General features: G+C 39.1%; 1 protein-coding gene across 2 annotated transcripts in view; it reads left to right on the top strand.

Annotated features, from left to right (window-relative positions):
- Positions 1–1,131: 1,131 nt before the first annotated feature.
- tns3.2 (tensin 3, tandem duplicate 2) overlaps positions 1,132–22,539 on the top strand; it is a 56,335-nt gene continuing 34,927 nt past the window's right edge. Inside the window, exons 1-12 of one of the 2 annotated variants that reach the window (XM_030433516.1) lie at positions 1,132–1,176; positions 6,165–6,339; positions 11,259–11,309; positions 11,390–11,512; positions 11,595–11,659; positions 13,559–13,642; positions 13,825–13,937; positions 14,390–14,450; positions 14,546–14,621; positions 15,250–15,379; positions 15,611–15,676; positions 17,937–18,041. In XM_030433516.1, the coding sequence (XP_030289376.1) occupies positions 6,190–6,339; positions 11,259–11,309; positions 11,390–11,512; positions 11,595–11,659; positions 13,559–13,642; positions 13,825–13,937; positions 14,390–14,450; positions 14,546–14,621; positions 15,250–15,379; positions 15,611–15,676; positions 17,937–18,041 (1,024 nt within the window). In that variant the 5' untranslated portion in view covers positions 1,132–1,176; positions 6,165–6,189. Of the gene's footprint in view, positions 1,177–6,164; positions 6,340–11,258; positions 11,310–11,389; positions 11,513–11,594; positions 11,660–13,558; positions 13,643–13,824; positions 13,938–14,389; positions 14,451–14,545; positions 14,622–15,249; positions 15,380–15,610; positions 15,677–17,936; positions 18,042–22,539 lie in introns of those variants that run through there. The other variant, XM_030433517.1, reaches the window with a different exon arrangement.

The following is a 22,539-nucleotide window of genomic DNA, read 5'->3' as shown; positions in this document are numbered from 1 at the left end:
CAATCTGTCTCCTCAGATTCTGGTGAACTTCTACCACTGCACCATTGAGCGCATCCTGATCAACTGTGCCACAGTTCGGTATGGCATCTGCTCCGTGTCTGACCGGAAAGCACTGCAGAGGGTGGTGAAAACTGCCCAACGCATCACTAGTTCCTCACTCCCCTTCATCGAGGCTCTCCAGAGAAAGCGATGTCTGCGAAAGGTGCGTAGCATCGTCAAGGACTGTTCTCACCCCAACCACAGACTGTTCACCCTCTTCCGCTACAGGTCACTCCGCACCCTGACCAGCTGGCTCAGGGGAAACTTTTTCCCTGTGTCTGTCAGCCTTCTGAGCTCCACAGTATAGTGTGTATAATAAAGGGCCTGTGTTTAAAGTGTAACTTGAGTAAAGGTAACATTTGAATATCAAAATCTAAGAAAACATTCATTATGCAACAGAATGGCCCCTGTCGGTGTTATATCATTATATTTTAATGACGTATTAGCCTATTTAACCATGTAATCTGCCGTTTAATGTAATATTGGGTCATATTGAAGAATTGAAGTGCCTTATTTTGGAGTTTAACCAAGAACAACAACTCATATTTCATCCACATAAAATGTTAAAACCTTTCCCAAGCAGTGTGTTCGAACATTTTAATACTTAAATGCAATTATCTTGAGTAAATCCAGTTTGAGTAAATGTGTTCAGCTACAATCCACCACTGTGATAAAATAAATCATTCATATGACTCATAGTAGCAGCACAAGGGTTTAACAGATGAAGGTTGATTATCTAAAACACGTGAATTTGTGTCCTATTTTAAAAAGAATATATAATATCTGTGTTTAATGAGTTGCAGTTTAATGAGTTGCTGTGTGTTCTGATAGTGGTTGTAAAACTAAGGTATCATCAGTATGTGTTAAGCGTCTCAGTCTTTTACTTTCACATGCACACCGGGGTGGAGAGCTGTCGATTTACAGTCCAACTGAGGGCAAAGTGCAAGCTGCATTGTGACACTTTATCATGCTCTCTCTCTCTCTCTCTCTCTCTCTCTCTCACTCCCTCTCTCTATCCTGCACTCTTTCTCTTCCTCCCTCCCTTTGAGTCAAGTCTCCACCTTGTTTTCTGTTTCAGACTTTCACTCATCAGGCTGTGATTTTCACTTCTTGTTGTTTGTTGCAGCACCAGCCAAGGTAAGACCCAGTCCTGTTTTCTAATATGTCTGATTTCTCTCCATCAGCTGAGTTTGATTTAAAGTTAAGTTTTGAGGCTTGTTACTCTCTAATCATGCAATTATATGTTCATTCATGGAGGACAGACAGGTCATAGTCTGTTTCTCTTTCCTTGAACGTTGACAGCTCCTAACGCTGGTCCAAGTTTAAGTGCTGTCCACCACTTTGAGTAAACAAAGGAGCATGTGATGGATGGTAGATGTCGGGGGGGGGGATTAACAGTTTGAAGTATCTCCCTGCAGATGCACTGAGAGGGGGGAGATTAGCCTACTGACACATTAAGACTCTGAACTCCAGGAGATGCATATCCACTGGGATTCAGTCTATCTGAAGAGGTCATTTAATCCTGCATCAAGCCTTAAAAGCTTCTTGGGACAAGTAAAAACCCTGCCAGTAGGGGTGTGAGGATTACACTGATTACCAATGCAAATGAACGTCCTTGAATAGAGTGACATGAATTTGATACTAATTACACAGAGCACTAGTTGATTGAGATTTTCTTGATGCAATTACAATGAAATGAAATTACCTCACCCTGCTGGAGGGTTTAATTCAATGTATTTACAACAAAACAAGATTGTGTGACTCAATAAAGAGTCGCTGTGGGAATCAGGTGGGCAAATTAGTTTACAGCTCTAATAAAAACACTTCAGGGAGAAGAACAAGGAAGAAGGAGCTAAATGGAGAGCACAGGGTAAAGGAGTTGCTGTCAGTTTCACTCCTGGTGTTTGTACAAACACTTTTGATTTTAAATAATCTGTCAATTAAATCAAAGTCTGATGGCTGTATTCATGCTCATTTCAAAAAGGCAGAAAATGTTTTGCTAAAAGGGTAGAAAAGAATGAAATGGAGATGGCTAATCCATTTTCGAATACTTCCCTTAAAATGAGAAATAGAGACTATAATTAGATGTGGCCAGTTTGAGCTCAAGGCTGCTAAGCAGCTCTCCCTATAGCAACTCGTGTGCATGTGTGTATTTGTGTGTATGTGGTTTGGTCACACACTTCCGTTTGTTTTGGTTCCTCAGACGGAGCCCCGACAAATTTAGATCGCAGCCGTCTAAAAATGCTGAAAAAACACGCCAGAAATATATAATTGGAGAGTAGTTGCTCATTAAGATTTGCCCAACCCAACAGCAGACACGCTCACAAACAGAAACTGCATGTTTGTATTGAAACAGGACATTTTTCACACATGTGCCAAAACAGATTTGAAACAACCAGGTGGAAATTACTTCCAGATAGTTCATAGCCCAAGTTGGTCATAATTCGGGCTGAATTAAAGGTACTGTACAGTTAGAAAGGTCAGTAGCATGAAGATAGAGTTGCCTAGGTAACTCAGGTGAGATTCCTGGTCTCTGTTCTAGCTTGTGTCCCATCGAGCTCTGGAGGGAAGCCAATGAGGGATCAAGCCTTCTCATACCACTAGTGAGTCCATTGGTGGTATATTTCACTTCCTTTTTTTTTCCCAAAACTGAAAGAAAAAAAGGGAAATTATACAAAAAGGAACACAATGATTACAGTATATTTCGGTTTGGATACATACTGTATGTGTAGCTTTCGTAATTGTACTCCTGAAATGTACTCTATGTTGATTTTATGATCATCAAATAAAAGAAAAGCAAGTAACCTTTTAACCATACACACACACACACACACACACACACACACACACACACACACACACACACACACACACACACACAAACTTTCCCACACAGCGTTTCCATGACTTCAGAGGACATTAGATTGATGTAGGTTTCCTGGAGACTTACCCTGACCCTGACCATATTGGTAGTGTGATGACATGGACAAGATCAGTCATAGACTTCCAGCTGCCTTTTTGTATTTTTTTGTACTTCTGACATAACCTGTACCTCAGTCTACAGCCTATAAATATAAATACAACAGTCTACGTTATGGGGGACTTGCGTTTTGTCCCCAAAAGGAAGGAGGGAACCACACACCTGGCTACCTGTTGGGTTCATAAGGGGCAGAATAGGCTAACCACTAACTGCTTATAACTGTACTGCGCTGTTAGCTGGTTAGCTGGTTAGCTCAGTTAGCAGTCCTATCACAAATACTGAATCTGCTTTGACCAGACTAAGTTCGGAGCACTGGATGCCCAAAGCCGTAATTAAAACAGAAATCAAAGAATTGATTAATGATTGATTTTTTCCCCTCCACCCAATATATCTCTGTATAAAAGATAGTATAAATGTATTTTATTGTGTTAAAAAAAAGATTAAAAAGAAAAAGAAGAGAAACTTATCCATGTGGGATATTATTCTCATCCATATTTGGAATGATGAGATAGGTTGGGAGCACTGGGGGAGTGTTGGTGTTGTTCACACTGCTTGCAAGGGAGCTTGTATTTGGCATAATGTTAAAATGTAGTTTCTTGCATTAGTTTTTCATTCTGAATGCGCTGAACTAAAATTCTTTACAACTAATTTAAAAATTATATTACACCCAATATCCCTCCAACATCACTATTGCTTTTAATACACCCTTATATTCCTATAAATAACCTATATCACCCAATTAGAAATGAGCTAATATTGATAATCAATATCTAAGTGAGAACTTCACCACACTAAATTGCATTTAAGGAACATTTTGATTTGTTTGAATGAAACTTAAAGTTCAGCTTTAATTGTATTCTGACGATGCTGACTCTGATCTTCTCATTCGAATTGGAAATCAATAACTCATCAGACCTCATGATCCTGTTATAATGATGCCATGTTCTAATTTGAGCAACATTGCATCCTTCGTTATTCTTTACAGAACACACATATTAAAGAATATGCTGATTGTGAACTGAAAGACAAAATGTCTTTAGGACCATATAGCAGTTCTTTGAATCCCATAACTTAAATGTCTGAGAATCCTCATTGATTCATCCTTTTTTCTTATGCTCTGATAAATCATAAACCTGTGTCAGTATTAAAACTGAAGCACAGCCTCTCATCTTCATCCAACGTGTATTGGTTCCCAGTAGGTTATACTTGTATGTTGCTCTGGTGAAAATGGTCTTATCCCTGTTTACTCTGCTGTGTTCACATGGTCAGGGTGAAGGCGAGGTTAACCTCAGCTCCCCTGACTGTTGGTCTCACTCCTATAGACATGCATTAACATGCATGTAATTGCTCTGGTCCATATGCTTACATATGGAGCCCACATATACCACAGAATTACCAGTTCCATGGTATAAAGAAGAATATGGCAGCAATCACATTCTGAAGGTTGTTCAGGACTTGAGTTATATGGTCAGTTCTCTCTATATATAGCTTCAAATTCCATTGCTTGCTTTTACTTTTTTGATATGCTCAAACTAAATTATTGGGACATATTCGGAAACAGAAAACAGTTTAGCGGTGTGCTCTAATCAGGCGAGAATTTCTTTCAGTGCAATTTATTTGAGAAAATGTTTCTATACTTATTTCTGCTAATGCTATCTGTCCCTGTACTAGGCTACCATTTGTATCATCCTTTTCAAAGCAGCCTTATCCCTCTGTCAGCATCCTCTGATTGTAGTCACAAATAATGCCAACCTTAGCTTAGCTTGGCACAAAGACTGGAATCAGGGGGAAGCAGCCAGCCTGTTCAAAGGTAACACAATCTGCCCATCAGCACCTCTAAATATCACCAATGGACACCTCATAATTATTTTGTTTAATACACACAAAAACCAAAGTGTAGAGAAAAACTGGGCTGTATTGGGCAGGATTATGTCAGGGAATATTTCATATGTCATATTTATATCTTCTTATCTAACTTACTACCAGTAAGAGCAAAAGGGTATTTCTCTTATAATTCCAGCACAATCACAGTAACTTTAAATTACTAATAATAACAATAATTCTATCTGCTAGCACCGTACCTAATCAGTTCAAATAAGATAAAACAAAATGACTCTCAACTGCTGTGATATCTTCATCCAGGTCATTTACACTGCTTGAGGTTTAACTTGATGAAATAATCAATTATGAGGTCTTACAACCTCCAGTTGAGCACAATCCCATTTTCTCTTCCAGATCCTTTAACTTAATAATTGTAGCGATGATAATCTTAATAGCTAAATCATAATGCATATCAGAACTTAACTGGTTCCCTTGGTTTTTCTAGTTGGGACAAAAAGTAGAGATTCTATTCTCAAATATCACTGCATACTATGGTGTGGCCGATAATGGTATTTAATGTTTTTTTTTTTTTTTCGTCAGATTTTTTGAATCAGTGGCTTTCCTTTTATCCATGTCCAGATACATTTATTTAAAAATTCAACACTTAAGCTGTGATGCAGCACACAGTATGGAAAGTAATGTGTAACCAAAGTTATCACATAGATGTAGTCTACTAAAAAGTGCAACATTTGCCTCAAAAATGTAGCACAGTAGAAGTATAAACAGCAGAAAATATAGTACAAGTACCTCAAAAATGTACTTAAGTATAGTACTTAAGTAAATGTTCTTAGATGCTTCCCATCACTGAAATAAAACTTTTCTAGAGATTATAGTTGTATAAACTATTATTAACTCAGGTCATGATGTTCCAACCTTATCAGACTCTGTGTGTCAGTTCATGGATTTGTACTGATGAGTAATGAGGTAACGATTTTCTGTTTCCGGGCAGCATCATTCTTCTCTGACTCATCATCATCTCCTCCAGTCACAAGCTCAATGAGGGATTCCAGTGACTCAGCTTTTGGTCCAGTTCCTCATTATCTGACCCTGACTGTACTTTGTTTTAGCTTCACATCCAGTAAAAGGTTTTGAGGATTAATAAGGCTGACCGGGTTTGAACTCACATATCTCTGGAGATCTGGCTGATGCGACAGAAACTCAGATAAATGCTCTGTAAACATCTGCTGACCTGCAGAGAAAATTCTCACTTCCCTGATTTTTCCATAACTTTTATTCTCACACTCTTGTGTTTCACTTCCTGTAGGGTGCCCACATGACTGACATCAGTCATGGAAGAGCCTCAGCGAATCGATCTGACCTACATCACTGAACGCATCATCACCATATTCTGTCCCCCTGAATGTCCCGAGGACATCTACCTGCAGAACCTGCAGGAGATTCTTCTCATGCTGCAGTCCAAGCATGGACACAAATACATGGTGAGGCTGCTGGAAGAGACAAGAAGTCAGATACCAAGTGAAAGGAGAAATACCACAGTAAAGAAATAATCTGATACAAGTTAAAGTCATGCATTAACATTTTTACAGAAGTTGAAGTACAAACATATTTACAAAGTACCAAAATGTGACTACTTATTATGCAGAATGGCCCATTTCAGAAGAATATTTAGTGTGCGTGTGTAAGCATCAGATTAATATTGCAGCTGGTAAATGTGGCACTGATTTTTACTACCAATATACTGATACATTAATCAATAATTGGTTGATTTTATTTGTTGAAAATGAAACTGAATCGGCAAAGTAAAATCTAACAATGTCTTTATTTATATTATTACCAGTTATATACAATTTTTTCAATAATGTTCCTCTGAAATGTAGTGGAGTAAGTTTAAAGCAACTTAAAATGTAACACTCAAGTAAAGAATAAAAAAAGCTATGCTTGAGTAAATATTCTTAGCTACTTTCAACCACTGGGAAAAGAGAAAAATATGATAGTTTGTGTTTGTTTGTTTAGGATTCACAGTACAATGATAATATACTAAAACAAGAGAAAAGGTAACAAATGAAAATATTCTACATTCAAAATGCATTTAGCGTCAAAAATCTTAGCAGAAATATTTCAACGAAATTAAAAACAGAGAGATTTTTAATCATACTTCACTGTGCATCATACATTTGTCTGTATATCTATCTGTCTGTCTGTGTATGTGTGTGTTCCTCAAATATCTCTGCGGATCAGGATCAGACTGACCTGAGAGTTTCAACATGGCTGCTGCGTGGTTCAGTGGTGTGCTATTTCGCATTTGTTTGGACTGCAATGATACCGTTAATAAATTATTTCATAAATGCTTTACAAATTCCACAAGCATCGTCCACCGGAGCCACTACAGTCACGTGCGCACCAGAGCCAATCACTGCAGAGCCCACCGCGACCCCCCCACCTTAAGAAACAAGCAGATTTATACCCGCAGCGGCGCGAGCTGGACCGGGATTTTGCCGGCGGTTCGGTCCCGTTCTGTTCTGTTCATCTAAGCCGCTAGCTACACGGCCCAGATCCCGAGGCGACGGACCGGAAGCATCGGCACGTCCAAAACCGGACCTAGGGTAAATAATGTCCGCCACGCTTTTTCGCGAACATCGCCGTCACGTTTGCTTTGTTTCTGGTGCAGGAAGAAACGGTAAAAACAGGCTTTTGTCACGGAAGTGTCCAAGCAGCAAGTTTGGTTGTTGAGGAACAGGAAGTTGTGAGAGGATCCTAGGCGGATGATTGACATGCAACGACGGTCGGTTTGTGTGAGAGTTGAGAGATTTGTGACATTTAGCGTGTTTGGAGTGTGTAGTTAGTGTGTTATGTAGTGTTTGGTGTAGTGTGTTAGTGAGTAGTGGAGTCGGTTTTTTGTTTAATGAGTCAGAATAATGAGGAGAAGCTCAATGTGGAGCAGGCAGTGCAGCTCTTCATTCAGCATTGCCTGCATTTAAATGTAAATAGTTACATATAACTTTGTAAATGTTTTAGATGTATGCACAAATATAGATAAACAACAATTTATATTTGCATTATAAGTTAAAAAAAAAAAAAAAAAATGGTTTGTTAAACATATTTGTGGTTTTCACAGTAAAAAAATCTAACTTTTTCTACTCGGATTTCATGGTTTTTTTTGTGATTTTAGGTCCATTGTGTTAATACAGTATGTCAAAATAAAAAAAATAACTGTACAGTCACACATGTGAGGTTGTGCTGAAAATAATGACATCAAGTAAATAGCTTTTAAGATGAAATATAATGGCAAAATCAAAATTATAGCTGCTGCGCAGCGATGGGTCTGGTCCGGGCTATTTTTTGGCAAAATTAGGCAATTCTGAGCAACAAACAGGAGAATGGAAGACAAGACAGTTGACAACAATGTTCACTTTGGACGACTTGAGGCTTGAACTCACAACTTCTGGAACCGACGACTGTCATCTAGCGCTCTGAGCTAATTGGCAAGTGGCATTATAACAGTGGCTTGACAAATTGATTAAGCCATTCACTGTTGTGCAGGCAGATTTGAAACCACTGTAAAAAATTCAGTTATCAAGACAAAAATCTGAAAATACACATATTGCAGCATGGAGATGTTGGTTATTAGTTTTTAAAAATTATTAATTTATTAATTTTATAACTGAATAACCAATGTTTAAAAATGCTGCTTGCATTGACTGCAATTATTCACATGAGAGCAGAATTCAAAATGTTCTCAAAAATTCAGTTTTTTAAGTAAAATTCTGATATTTGTCAAGCATCATCTACCATGACTCTAAAAAATGTTAAATTTTTTCATGAACATTGAAGATTTATTTATCTATCTATTTATTTGCAGGTAGGCTATATGTTTACAGTAGTGTTCACAGTCAAACATTTTCATGCACTGTAGGCAAAAATTGTGGGAGGTCTTCATACGTTTTACAGTTTAAAAAAGTGATGGACTTCATAATTTTTAATAGGTTTAAATGTACAAAAGTTTCTTTAGTACTGGGGCTACAGTTTGATGAAAGTGTGAAGTTCTAGCAGGTTGATTTGTTATGAATTTTCAAAGTTTTAACTTTAGACGCTTGCTGTAGCGCCACCATCAGGACTATTGGCTTGGGTTTACAGCTGAAGTAATCTGGCATGAGACTGGACCTTTATGCAAAATTCAGTTAGCTTTCACCCATGGTCCAGTCCAAGCTTTTTGTTTTTATTTAATTTAGAGGCTTGCTGTGATGCCACCATCAGGACAATTGTTGTGTTTCATATTGAGGACATCTGACATTTTGATCTGTCATCATCCTCATCATCACCCTTGCTGGGTCTCAAACCCACAACCCTTGACACCAAGAACCAGCTCCTAACTCGCTGAGCTAATTGGCTGGAAGTGAGACCAGCTGTGTAGCTGCATTTGTCGACTCAGGGAGTCACTGTCCAGGCAGCTGTTGTCAAGGAAGATTTCAAAAATGGTCAAAATGTCAGAAATTCTGTTACCTAAACAAAAATCTGATAATACATAAATTGCATCTTGACAGCATGGAAATTTTGGCGATTTGTTTTTAACTCTAAGTGTTTTGCTTCATAAGAGAAAATCTGATGTTTAAAAATGCCACTCTTACATTGACTCCAGTTGTTCCCATGAGAGCAGAATTCAAAATGTTCTCAAAAATTCAGTTTTTGAGATAAAATTCTGATATTTGCCAAACTTCATCAACCATGACTCCAAAATATTCTCAATTTTTTTCAGGAAGATTGAAAATGTATTTAGCAAGAATTTGATAGTATATGTTTACAGTACTGTTTACGGTCAAACATTTTGATGCACTGTAGGCTTAATTTTTGATAAATCAAAAATCAGAGAAACAAGTTTTGTGGAGGGCGGTCTGAAGATGCTCTCTAGCAAGTTTGGTGACAATTGAGCAAAAATTGTGGTAGGAGATTTTATAGGTTTTATAAGTTTTACAGGTTTTGAAACAAACTGAGTGATTGACTTCATAATTTGTAATGAGTTTAAGTGGACTAAAGTTTCAGCAGTATTGGGGCTACAGTTTGGTGAAGGTTTCAAAACTGTAGCATGTACTGTTGATTTTGTAGGTATTTTTAAATTTTTTAAATTTAAACGCTCATGTGGCGCCCCCCCCCCCCCCCCCCCCCCCCCCCCCCCAGGAGGAATATTGACATGTCCTTGGAATTAAGTCAATCTGGCAATGGGCCGGACATTTCTGTAAAGTTTGGTGAGTTTTCGCCCTTGGGAAGTATGACTTCCTCGGAAGAAAGAAAGAAGAAAGAAAGAAAGAAATGAATTCCTAGGAATACAATAGTGTCCTGGCAGCTTAGCTGCCCGGACCCCAAATAGTCAAAAACAGCCAATTATACCCTGGAATATCGGATTTCACAACAAACCTAAATATCCCTGACATCCCACCTTCAAACACAGCCTCATTTGGCCATCCATGAAAAAGCTCCTTAACCTCCCACTTTTTTATTGGAATACACTTTTCTTACGGGCACTGCACTAGTTTGTATAATTTGATAAACACGATGAAACTAGAAAATTGTTACATGTTCTAAATTCGTCTCATTGTGAATGACAACTTTTTTTCAAGAGAGACATGAGTAAATGTAAAGAGTAATGTGTGGTCAATAATAAAATTATACGATACAATGGAGAAAAATAGAATTTTTCAAGACACAAAAACAGGATATGCAACAGAACATGAAATAAAGGAATATATAAAGAATACAGATAAGTACATTTCACTCCAATAGCTGTTTTCTTACTTTAATCCTTAGCCTTCACTTCTTAAACTACACATTCCGCTGAAGTCACAGTGGCCATCTGTCATTTTAAACATCATTTTGGTTATGTTAATGTCGAGACGAGTTTAATTACACACGCCCAAAATCACATATTTGTCTCACTTTACAATTTGCTCAGCATCAGATGCTCTGTCATTAGATCCTTGAATCAGATGAGGAAAAACTCCGTAAAAATCCTTCCTTGAGGAGACATTTATTTTGAAAGTGACGATTTGTACTTATTTAAAACCTCCCCAGATTTAAACTTTTACAGCCTTAAATTTAATAGGAAATAGGAATGTTTTTGTCTATCTTACATTACCAAACCTATCACTGTTTGGAAGTTTGAATATCAGATTTGTATTGTTTTATGTACAGAGTATTTCCACACAAAACAGTAAGATATAGAACTATAAAGTGATCTACAAAATGAGCACTGGCACAACAAATCTTTAATATTATACAGAAGTACAACACACTATGGTTTTTTGCCTTGATGGAATATATTCCAGAGGAGTTTAAATACCAAACACATACATACTTTTACTGATACTTTAATATCATTTCATGAAAACAATTCTTTCTTTTTCAGCTCATCAACCTCTCACAGAAGAATGACAGTCTCACCAGAATGAACCACAAGGTAACACTTCAGAGCAGCATTCTCAGAGGTAAAATACTTCAGTATGATGTATGTCACAGTGTGTGCGGTCCCTCTGTCAGCTGTTGGACACAGGCTGGGTGGACCTCTTGGCTCCTGACCTGAATCAGATCTTCAGCGTGTGCACGACAATGGAGAACTGGCTGCAAACACACCCCAACCACGTCCTGGTGTTACACTGCAGGGTAAACATGTTCTTTAAATGGATCTACGTACTGTTGGAACTTGTACGTTTATTGATCCTGACTCTGCTGTTGGTTTCCACAGGGAGGTAAAGGTGGACTCGGAGTTCTGGTGGCCTCCTACATCCACTTCAGCAACATGTCAGCCAGGTAACACTGAAGCCATGTGAGTTTGAGTTTGTTCAAACTGTATCGGAGCAGTGGACCTTCAGCTTAATTATTCTTTGCATATCAAAGGAATTTTAGGGGACAATCCAAAACAACAATCCTTAGACAATCAAGAGTCCACAGCACAACATGCTAGCTTGATCACAATGACAATGCTAACACGCTATTGTATAGCAGATAATGTTCACCATGATGAAGATCTTAGTTAAGCATGCTAGCGTTCTGACATTTGCAGGATATATGGTACAATCTGCAGAAAATATAAAACATACATGTAAACGTATCCGTGGAAACTTTCCACTTGGACATGGATCAATTTTAGGTTTTGTTACATCTAGCAACAAACCTCCCTGCATCTAGTTGAAACTAATGGCTCTAAACATCATTTCTTTCATGATTTGGAAGTCCTTTGTCTTCATTTACATGTGATCAGAGTTCCATGTTATAGAACAAGGAAGTGTGAAATCATGACATTTACTGGCCATGTTTGCAGATCAAAGAGTGCTGGCAATACAATAGACAGGGTGAACAGAGGCTGATCTGCTGCTCGACAGCAGCAGGCAAAGGGCAGGACGGCTGATTGGAGAGACTTTGAACTACACTGTTTGATTTTCGGGCAGGGATCCTGTTGCTGTTGGACAGCAGTGAAATTATCTACTCTTAATTTGCCTGAATATCAGAGTCTGGACCAGGAAGACACAAAATACTTTTAAATTAAGCCAAAAGATATTTTTGAATTGAAACATTAAAGTTTACAGTTTTTGTTGCAACATTTTTTCTGTTTCGGGAGCTATTAAAAAGCACATCCTCATTTACACGTTGTCTAATAATGGAATGAAGGCAAAGGCAAATCTGAGACAAGTTGCTAAAAGTGCAGAAAGAGGAAGATGAGGTTGATTTCCACACTGTGGGTGTGCACGTGTGTGTGTGCACACTGATCATGGCTGACTCACTGTTGAGAAATACCTGATTGTGACCATTGTCCCTCTGAGAATTATCTGTGTGCTGGTGTGAGTGAGGGAGTGCAGGTATGCAAAGCTTCGTGAATGAGTGCACAGCTTACATAACTGGTTTTTAAAGGGTCAGTTCACCCAAGTTATTATTCTATCTCTGAGATTTCAAAACAAGACAAATTGAGATAACCGAGGTAAAGTTATGTCTGACACACAGATGTTACCATGGTTACAGCTTGCCCTTTTTACCCTGATTACAAACATGTACAATGTAGACAACTGTGAAAATGCTTGTAACACTATACTTTAACTATTTTTTAAACTTTTATTTTAGGAAAAGAACTCAAAAGCACCAGGTCAATTGATGTGGCTAAAGCCAACCTAAACACAGGGATCTTTCTTACTTCCCTTCACCAATGTTAAATATTTTGTTTGAGTATCTTTTCCATCAACCGACATAGTCATGTCCGACTGCAATTTACATAATTTAGGAATGATTTCTTAGCTTTTCAGCTACATTTTGTTGTAGCTCCTTACTTTTTTCTTTCTCCCAGAAGGCGGCAGCTGCACTGGGACTAAATTATAAACTCTATGACTGCATCATTTTCTAGGTTTTGAGTACTTCTCATCCATGTTGTTTCAAAGTTTATCCTTGACTTTTAAAGCATTAGTTGATAAAACAAAGACACCGTAAGGACTGTTTAGTAGCTGTTCTAGAATATTCTGTCATATAACATGATCTTTATCAGTGAATCCAAGCTCAGTGAATTTCTATGTTAGAAGGTAGATGTTTAGAAGGTAGAAAGACAACATGTGAAAACCGTATCACATCAAATTTAAACTCTCTGCATGAAAAGATACTACCCCTAATCAAGGTGAACTGAGTCATGTTCATGCATCATCATGTTATTATCTGCCTCTCTCTCAGTGCAGACCTTTCTCTCGACCACTTCGCCCTGAGGAGGTTCTACAACGACAAACTGTCCACTCTGATGACGCCGTCAGAGAAACGGTAAGAGCAGCCTAGATGGGGCAGGATCACTGAGGGCCAAAGATCAGCTATGGTTCAGGTCAACAATAACCCAATTTATCCTCCTGTAAAAAGACAACATAATGGAGCAACAAAAATCATCTTTATCCAGTCATAATGTTATCCCAAGTACTTGTCTGAATAATTGTATCCGTGCTCTTCAGGTATGTGTGGATGCTGGGCAGCATGTTAAAGGGAGGACTGAGGATGAGTCCGTCTCCATCCTTCCTCCTCTGTGTTGTTCTTCACGGTCTCCCCAAAATGAGACCAGATGAAGGTGAGGAGCACATGTGTGATCTAGAGGTAGTAGTATCATTTAAATATCAGCAGCTGGTTGTTATACAAGCCCTCCAGATGACATCTACTGTATATTTTCTTTTCATCTGATTAAGATAGTAGATGTTTGTGATTTAATACATGTTCTAAAATCAAAATAACCCTTATATGAATTCCTAAGTACTTTTTAAATATCTTGAAATGTGGTCATAAGTGAAAAACCAAATCATGTGGCCAATCTTCTTCATAAGCATGCTACAAGTAGATATGCAAATACTACTAATCTCTGGATACTGGTGTGGTTGTTAACTGGATCAATACTTGAGATGTAAAAGGTTGACGCCTTTAAGTCTAAGGCTTAAATCAACAACTCCTCTACAGCAACATGCCTCTTGAACAATTCGGACCATTTCTTTATCAAATGAATTCATTTTATAATGCAACTCTTTCTAGGATGTTGTCTCTTCCTGAGAGTCTACCAGAGTCTACAGGCTGTCTGCACATCAGCAGTCTAGTAAGAAACTTTGAAAACATTGAATAACATATTAATCTGTAAATATGTCAGGATTCTTCAGAATAAAATACATTAACGGTTCATGTCCATCTCAGCCATGTTAACGCAGCGCAGACAGACCGGCTCTACTTTGTGCTCCAGCCAGCTCAGCTGCTTAAGGGAGACATCATGGTGAGGCTCAGTCTACATCATTACACATTTTTTTGATCAGTTTTGATTAGCAGCAGCATATGGTATACTATTATTTGATACATTTTTATTTATATGTATTCATATTTCAATGTATCATATATATTATTTTACTTACTAAATACATTTACAAAATACAGTTTAGCTCTTGAAGTTCTGTTCCAGTTCCAGTTCCAGTCAAGAGGTTTCCGGGAATAAAGTTGATACAAATTGTCGGAAAAATGGGAAAAACACAAATTAAAAGCAAAGTTAATTGGAATTCATTGTATTTATCGAGAGTTGGAAAAAACAAAGGATTCATTTGAAATAATTCCTGTCTTTTTTTTTCTAATAAATTGTACCATATTGCATAATTCTTTCCATGAAATGATTGGAAAAAGTATCTTTACCAATGTCTGACCTGTCCCCCATTGTAATGGCTCATATTCTGGAGACTTACAACAACATAAATAATCCTGAAAACCACAAGAACAGGATCTGGTCATTTTTCCCACTGAACTAAATACTCTCTTTTATTTTGCCTTACTGAATAGTCATCAGAGTTATTAATCTCATTGTACTGACTTTTCAGCACATGTGTGAACACGTGTCATCTTCTTCCTGAATTTAGGTGGTTTGCTATGACAAAAACAGCCGTTCATCCAGCCGCCAGGTCGTCTTCCGTCTCCAGTTCCATACGGGCCTTGTGCAGGGACATACCCTCACCTTCTTCAAGGCAGACCTCGACTGTGCCAGTCAAGGTATTTATAGCAGGCTGCTTTCACTGCCAACTATTGTGTCAGCTACCGTCAACCTCCATTCTGCTGCAGTGTCCATCTTAATGTGTAACTGATAAATCCCCCCCCCGCCCGTCCTCTGTAAATATGACCTTGGACCCCTTATCAGCTTGCAGGTGTGAAGCACACATGGAAATATGTTCAGTGTGCCAAGATGAACTGTCCAGCTGTCTGAAACTGTTTGTTAATTTCCAGATCCACGTTTCCCAGAAGATGGAAAAGTGGAGCTGCTGCTCTCTGACAGCCCTGAAAAGATTCAAGGTAAACATCATCTCAGAAAGAAAGATTGATTTTCTTTGACTTTTAAAAATGAATCTCTCAGTTACATAAACATATGGCACCAGCACACATCACTACAGCGAAATGAAACACAACAGAGAATAAATCTGCAGGTGAAGATGTGTTTCAGATGTTTCAAACGTTGTGCCAGGCTTTGATCCAGAAGCCACGGCGTATATTCAGTGTTTCATATTCATTTTATTATCCAAAGGAAAAACGATGAAGAGTCTGTGGTCCTGTTCCTTGAGCTAAATGCTAACCTCAGCATGCTAACAAAGGCGATATGTACCAGGGGTATACGGGTCCTTAAAAAGGCATTTTTAAAAAAAATATTTTTTTGGCCTTTATTGACAGTACAGCTAAAGAGGGTGACAGGAAAAAGAGTGTGAGTGACACGCAGCAAAGGGACCCAGGCTGGAAGTCAAACCTGGTCCGCTGCAGAGCCTCAGCACATGGGACACGCCCACTACCAACTGGGCTAAACGGCACCCCTAAAAGAGCATTTTTATCTCACAAAAGAATAAAGGGCATACACTGATTAAGTATATTATATATTTTTTACTGAATCTGGCCTGCAGACCCCACTTTGGCCAGCCCTGTTCTATACCCTGTTAATTTAGCGTACTAGCATATGTTTGTTTTCTGTCATTTAGTCATAAATCAAAGTATTTGATAGCAATTAATGAAAGTTTTTCAATTTTGATTCATCCTCTGGGGAAAATGATTATTGCTGCATACTTACATGGCAATATCAGCGTGTCTAAAACACTTCCTCAGGCCCTGTCCACAGAAACAGTTTTTGCTGTAAATCTTAGCCTTTCGCACACACAAACAGCATTTCAGGTAACTGAAAACAGACCTTTTGGAAAACTCCACCCAGGGTGAAAATATTTAGAAACTTCATTGTCGATGTTTATTGATGGTGGGCAGCAACAGAGATGTCTGGAAATGATGATGAAGACACTCATATTCGCCTCCTATCTGGGTCTTATCAGTGTATGAAGCATCACTGCTAAATGAGTATTTGAGATTGTACATTGATGGAATGGATGTCTTTCTATATATTTAAAAAGACCAACCTTGTCATACTGTCGCTGTGGGGCAAAAGAAACACGTTGACTGCACCCATATTGATCAGGATTATAGATTTTATCTACAAACCAAAATGTATACTATCAGAAACTTCTGAAAGATGTTATAAGAACATTTCGACACGTATCAAATTTCTGCTGGAAATTAGTTCCTAGAAAAGATTCACAGTGAAGTCTGCAGATTTTACAGAGTAACAAGGACATGTTTCATAGAAATGACATGTTTTGAAAATATATTTTTTTTATTGTATCAAGCACAAAGCACAGTGCACTTCCAGTGGGTTAGCAGCTAAAATATTTTTTTTTAAATTAAAATTAAATTTAAAATTCTTCCTCTTCCTCTTCTTCTTCTTCGTCTTTTTTAAAGAATCCTAAAGTAGCAAAATGTCTTGTAATTTACAAGAAAAAGTAAAGATTAGACGAAAAAAACGTCTTTTGCTCTCATCCCATGAACCTCAAATTTATCTTGTGATCTCACTTAGGGAATCGCTCCTCTAACTGATGCACACCCACACTCGGATACACACTCACTTATTCAGAGCCAACACTTACACACACTGACATATTATTTGGGCTACAAGTTCTGTTGATGAACTGAGCTTCGTTGTGTCTCCTTGCTCAAGCAGAAGAGACAGAAATGACTCAGTTTGGAGCATCGCACCCTCAGACACACACTCACTACTCATGAATGAAAACATTTTCACCAAGTTCACCAAACAGTCTTCCAGGTGGGGGCAGTGTTGTACACCAGGAGGAGGGTGCAGCAGCCCAGCGGGCCCTCAACTCCAACAATCACACTCCTCGCCTCTCAACAGGAAGTAATATGAGGGGTTATCACCCACACACATCTGACAGGAATTCAGATGCAGAGACCGTACATAGGGGAAAACACACAGAGGCGAAAACCAGGGGACACACAGCCACACACATACGAACAAAAAAACAAAAAACAAAATTAAAGCCCTCATTTTTGTGAGACCAGAGTGAGCTGGTGTTATTGTGTGTGTCTGTGTGTGCGTGTGTGTGTGTGTGTGTGTGTGTGTGTGTGTGTGTGTGTGTGTGTGTGTGTGTGTGTGTGTCTTGTTGTTTCACTGACTCCTGACCAGCGCTGCCTCTTTGTCTGCTGCTCTGTTTGTCATTTCCATGTGCAGGCAGAGAGCTGTGGCACAACGGAGGCGCTGTGACAGTGGACTATGACACCTTGGACCCTCTGGTGAGACGAGACTCGTATCAAGACATTTCTTCTCTTGAAACAGGTATAGTGCAGTTAAATGTTTTGGGTTTTTTTTTTATCAGGAATTCCCCCTTTCTAAAGAACTTCTTTCACTTTCTTTTCCTGTTGCTGGGAATTTGTGCAGTGTCTCTGACTTTTATTAGTCAGGTTTTAACAGGAAAACAGTGAAACAGTGACCTTTAGTTGTCTGTGTCCATGGCATTCTTAGGACAACTAGAATACCAATATGGCTACCATTCATTTTCACACACGATGGCAATCAGTTAACTGCTATACTGTGGATGTATAGTCCATCACAATGAGCATCAAGTTATTTTTTGACAAACTGAGATTAAAACAACTTTTTAACATTTGGTTGGAGACCTAATTTTCCTGTTGGGCTACAGACTATTGAAAATGACAGCCTGAGATTGACAAACACTAGGAGTTAGTCTGGCCAGCTTCAGCAGATTTGGTTTATCAAAGACACTAGCAAAGCAACATAGTACATAAAATAGGTGCAACAGAAACATCACGTGGTAACTAGAGACCATCTTGCGATGAAATCACACCAGCCGCAATGGCCATCAACACGGTCATGACCACTTTGTACTCAATGCTACATTATCGGATCGGATCAAACGTGTGCCACACACATTAATCGAGTGGGGGGCCACCCCTTACGTCTGGCCCCCTTGCTTGGACCACGTCTAACATCCAACTTCCAACTTCGCCTTCATTTTAATCTGTAACACAAACCTGTTAAATGTCGTGACAAACCGCATGTGTTACATCTCACTACAATAGTAGTCTCCAAGAAAATATTTTACCTTGATGACATACTCAAGAGTCTGCCACCCTCAGAAAACGTATTAAACTGGCTGGATGGAATCTAGCCGTTCCACCTTTTCCACATTTTGACATGATAAACAATTGTTGTGATGACATGTTAATCAGACTAAGCATGGCTGCATGTGTATGGGAATATTAATGCAATGTCTTTGTACATTTTCTTTTATTAGCCAAGTAAACGTATCACAATATTTTTTTTTTTGGAACCCTGGAAAATGTGCATGTAAACATAGTTAGTGTTTCCAGGTAGCTAATATGAGCAAACAACAGCAACAGAACAGCAAAAACTCACAGTCAGAGACTAGCTGGTGAAAAAAAAGTGGAACATACAGCAGCTAAAGAGAAAGACATTTTTAGGTGGTGGAGACCAAAAATGAACTAAAAGGACAGAGAATATTGATTTTACATTCATCTTTTTGACACAAACATGGCTCCAAATAAATGATCATGTTGCTCTGGATGTGGAAGTAGACAGATGCTTGCTAAAATGTTAGCTGCAACAATGAATTGTTAGCATTTTTTTTTTAGCTTGTTGTAGATTTTTTCTTGCCCCAAGTGGCCAACAAAAAGAGTATCTCTGGCTGCTCTTCAGAAGTTCTATCCCTCTGCGGGCTAAGATCCAGTCACTGAGAAGTTCTGTTTGGACACAAGACTTCACTGTGGTCAGTGCTGTGGGTAATTGTCTGGTCATCAGTGTGACAGCTTACAACTGTTGTGGTCACAAAAGGCCTCTTTCACGTTCCTGGGACTGGGTGTAACGACAATCATTCAGACACTAGCCAGGCCAGACCTGTGTATTTGGAGGGCGACTGTTTTTTCAAAGAGTTTCCATTTAGTTAGAATAACCGTTCATGCAGAGAAAACACCAACATGAAAACACACATCCAGACAGCTGAAACAATCACTTTAAACCGGCGGTTGAGGTTTCAGTTCCAGCTGTTTTATGCCGTTGCTAAATCTGCCTCTACCAGCCATGTAATTTAGATAGACCAATCATTGGGGCAGAAATGCAGAAAAGTGGCATGTAAACAAACATGTACACACACACACACACACACACAAATGCAATCACACATGGCCATTACCTTTAACCACCAGCACACACGCATGCACATGAGCATAATGAGGGTGCCAGCCATTTAGCAACGCAGCCAGTCACAAGAATGTTGTTTTCAACCACAGGTGGTTCTACTTATCCCCTCCCCTCCGACTCCATCTCCCATCCGTCTTTTTTTCTTCTCCTCACCTTTATCTTGTCTTCGGTCTCAGTTTTTCGAGTGGTGCGTGTTGCTCTCAGGTTCAAGTTGCAGGTTGCAATTTGTCCAACATGTCCCCATCCCCCTTCTGCACACACTCTAGCGCCCGCCCCCATGTTTACATTCCCCTCTCCATATTTGGCCAGCTCAGGGTCCTTCTACTTTGTTTTCTTTTCTGCCCTGCACAAACTTTTCCACCTGTGTTTGTGTGTGTGTGCATGCAGTCGAGTGAATGATCCACCTTTGAGTTTCCTTCTACTGTTTTCCCCTCGGACATAAAAATGCACGAGCGCGCGCTCTCTCGACAGCTACCTGTGTCAGCTGGGACAGGATGCAGGGGGAGGATGGAGGGGGAGGAGAAATGAGGCTAATTTTGACGGAGAAGGCGGGGATTCATAGTGCAGGGACGGAGCAGGCAAGGAAGGAGTGCAGGAGTGACATGAGAGAGCGAGAGGGTGGAGGGGGGACACCGGGGGCTGTTAGCACCTTAAGAGAAAGAATGTTCTTTGCTTGTCTTCCTGTGGCAGCCTGAGAGAGAGGACGACAGCAGAGGAGAGACTTTAACTCAGCCGGTCTGGATCCTTTTTGCTTTCCCCCTGCCTCCTCATCCTTTTCATTCTGTCCTCGTCCTCGCCCCTCTTTCCTTTCAGCTTGTCATCTGCTTCTCTTTTCCTTTCTGGGACTCCAAAGGGACGCTTCAGCGAGCATTTCCATCCTGTTTCTAGTCTGCAGTGGGAACAGTGAAAGTTTCCTCCTGAGTGCCATCGAAGTAAGCTTCTCTTTTGTGTGCCTTTTTTACTGAAGTGATAAAGTTCTGTTCATTATGAAGCTCTTACACTGTTGTGAAAGTTATACAGAGTGTTTATCAGTTTTGTGCATCTGTGTGTGTGAGAACTCAGAGACCAGCTGTGAGGTTTTACCATGCATGTCTGGTATTTGAGTTTTATTGCCTCTCTGGACTCTTAAGAGGCTGTGCTCATACAGCTCTGGTATGCACTGTATGTATTGTTGCAGTCACTGTATGAGGCAGGCTTATCTCATCTGAATGGAGCAACCTTTATCAGGCAAGAACTTTGAGGTGATAAACTGTATGTGCCTGTCTTTTATGTTTTAAGGTGAAACTAATGATCATTTTCAGTCTTCGAGCACTTGTTTGGTCCCAAAAATGTTTCAAAAATCACAAGTTCCTAAATTCTAAACCCAAAAAGACTCAGTTTACAATCCATAGAAGCACATTCTCAGAATGGTGACACTCAAACAGGAGAACGTTTGGTTTTTTGCTTAAAAAAATACGAATCAAACAATGAATCCATTATTGATTCATCTTCTGCCGACTGACTCATTGATTAATCAATTAGAAGTGTGCACTCTTTTAGATACAAACAAGTTAAAGTATGAAAAAATGCTTGTGTGTGTGTGTATGTGTGTGTGTGTGTGTGTGTTTGTGTGTGTTTGAGTATAATCGGCTCTATCTGACCTCAGGTAAATGTCTGTGACAGACACATCCACTGCGTGACACACACGTATACAGAGCTACACATGTATGCGTCTGCCTGCCCACACAAAGACGCTTTATATTGTCTACATGGAGTGTGTCTGGAGTGATGGCTGCATTCCAACAGGTGGTGTGTTTCAGTGTGTATGTGTGTCATAGTGAATCATATACAGTAGTGATGCAGGTATGGAGTCATGTAACAACAACATTTACAATTTTTACATCAGTGTAATTTTTGTTTGTAGTTTAAATCTCAATTTGACTTTTGTTTTAATCACTTAAATCTCTATGAATCTTTATCAAAGCTGCAATAACAATGATTACAAATGAGTTTTTTTTTTAATTTATATTATATATTATTTTATACTCCATTAATCCCCATTGGGAAATTCATTATTGTTAGGCTCCTCTACTTTACATTCAATTGTTACCCTGGAGTTACATCAATAATCTTTGTGATTTGTCAAAGTGCTGCCCTGGGCTTTGCTTCTATGGCTTCACACACACACACACACACACACACACACACACACACACACACACACACACACACACACTGCTGTAAACCTCTGATTGGAAGAACTGATTGAAATGTTCCCTCCTACGATTACCCACGTGGACATCATGAACACAATCCTTTCAACCAACAGGGCTTGCTTTTAAGAGTGTTTTGGGCAGAAAACTTCTGATAAAACCACCCAAACAGTCTGACAAGGCAGAATACAACTTTCCATGCACATCAGTGAGGTCAAATCAATGGCTGAGATGGTCATGGAGCTATTGAGCTAGACCCATTATAGCATTCACATAGAATTATTTTTTTATTTTTTGTTGAAGAACCTCTGATGTCATCATGCCCCCCTCACTTCTTACACCAAACCTATAGCCTTGGTTCAGTAGGTCACATTTGCATCTGTTTTCATGTATTATTCTGACCA

This window comes from Sparus aurata, chromosome 11 (genome assembly GCF_900880675.1).
Source record: "Sparus aurata chromosome 11, fSpaAur1.1, whole genome shotgun sequence".
Taxonomy (NCBI): Eukaryota; Metazoa; Chordata; class Actinopteri; order Spariformes; family Sparidae; genus Sparus; species Sparus aurata.
The sequence above is the reverse complement of the archived record's forward strand: the minus strand, read 5'-3'. Positions and strand labels throughout refer to the sequence as shown.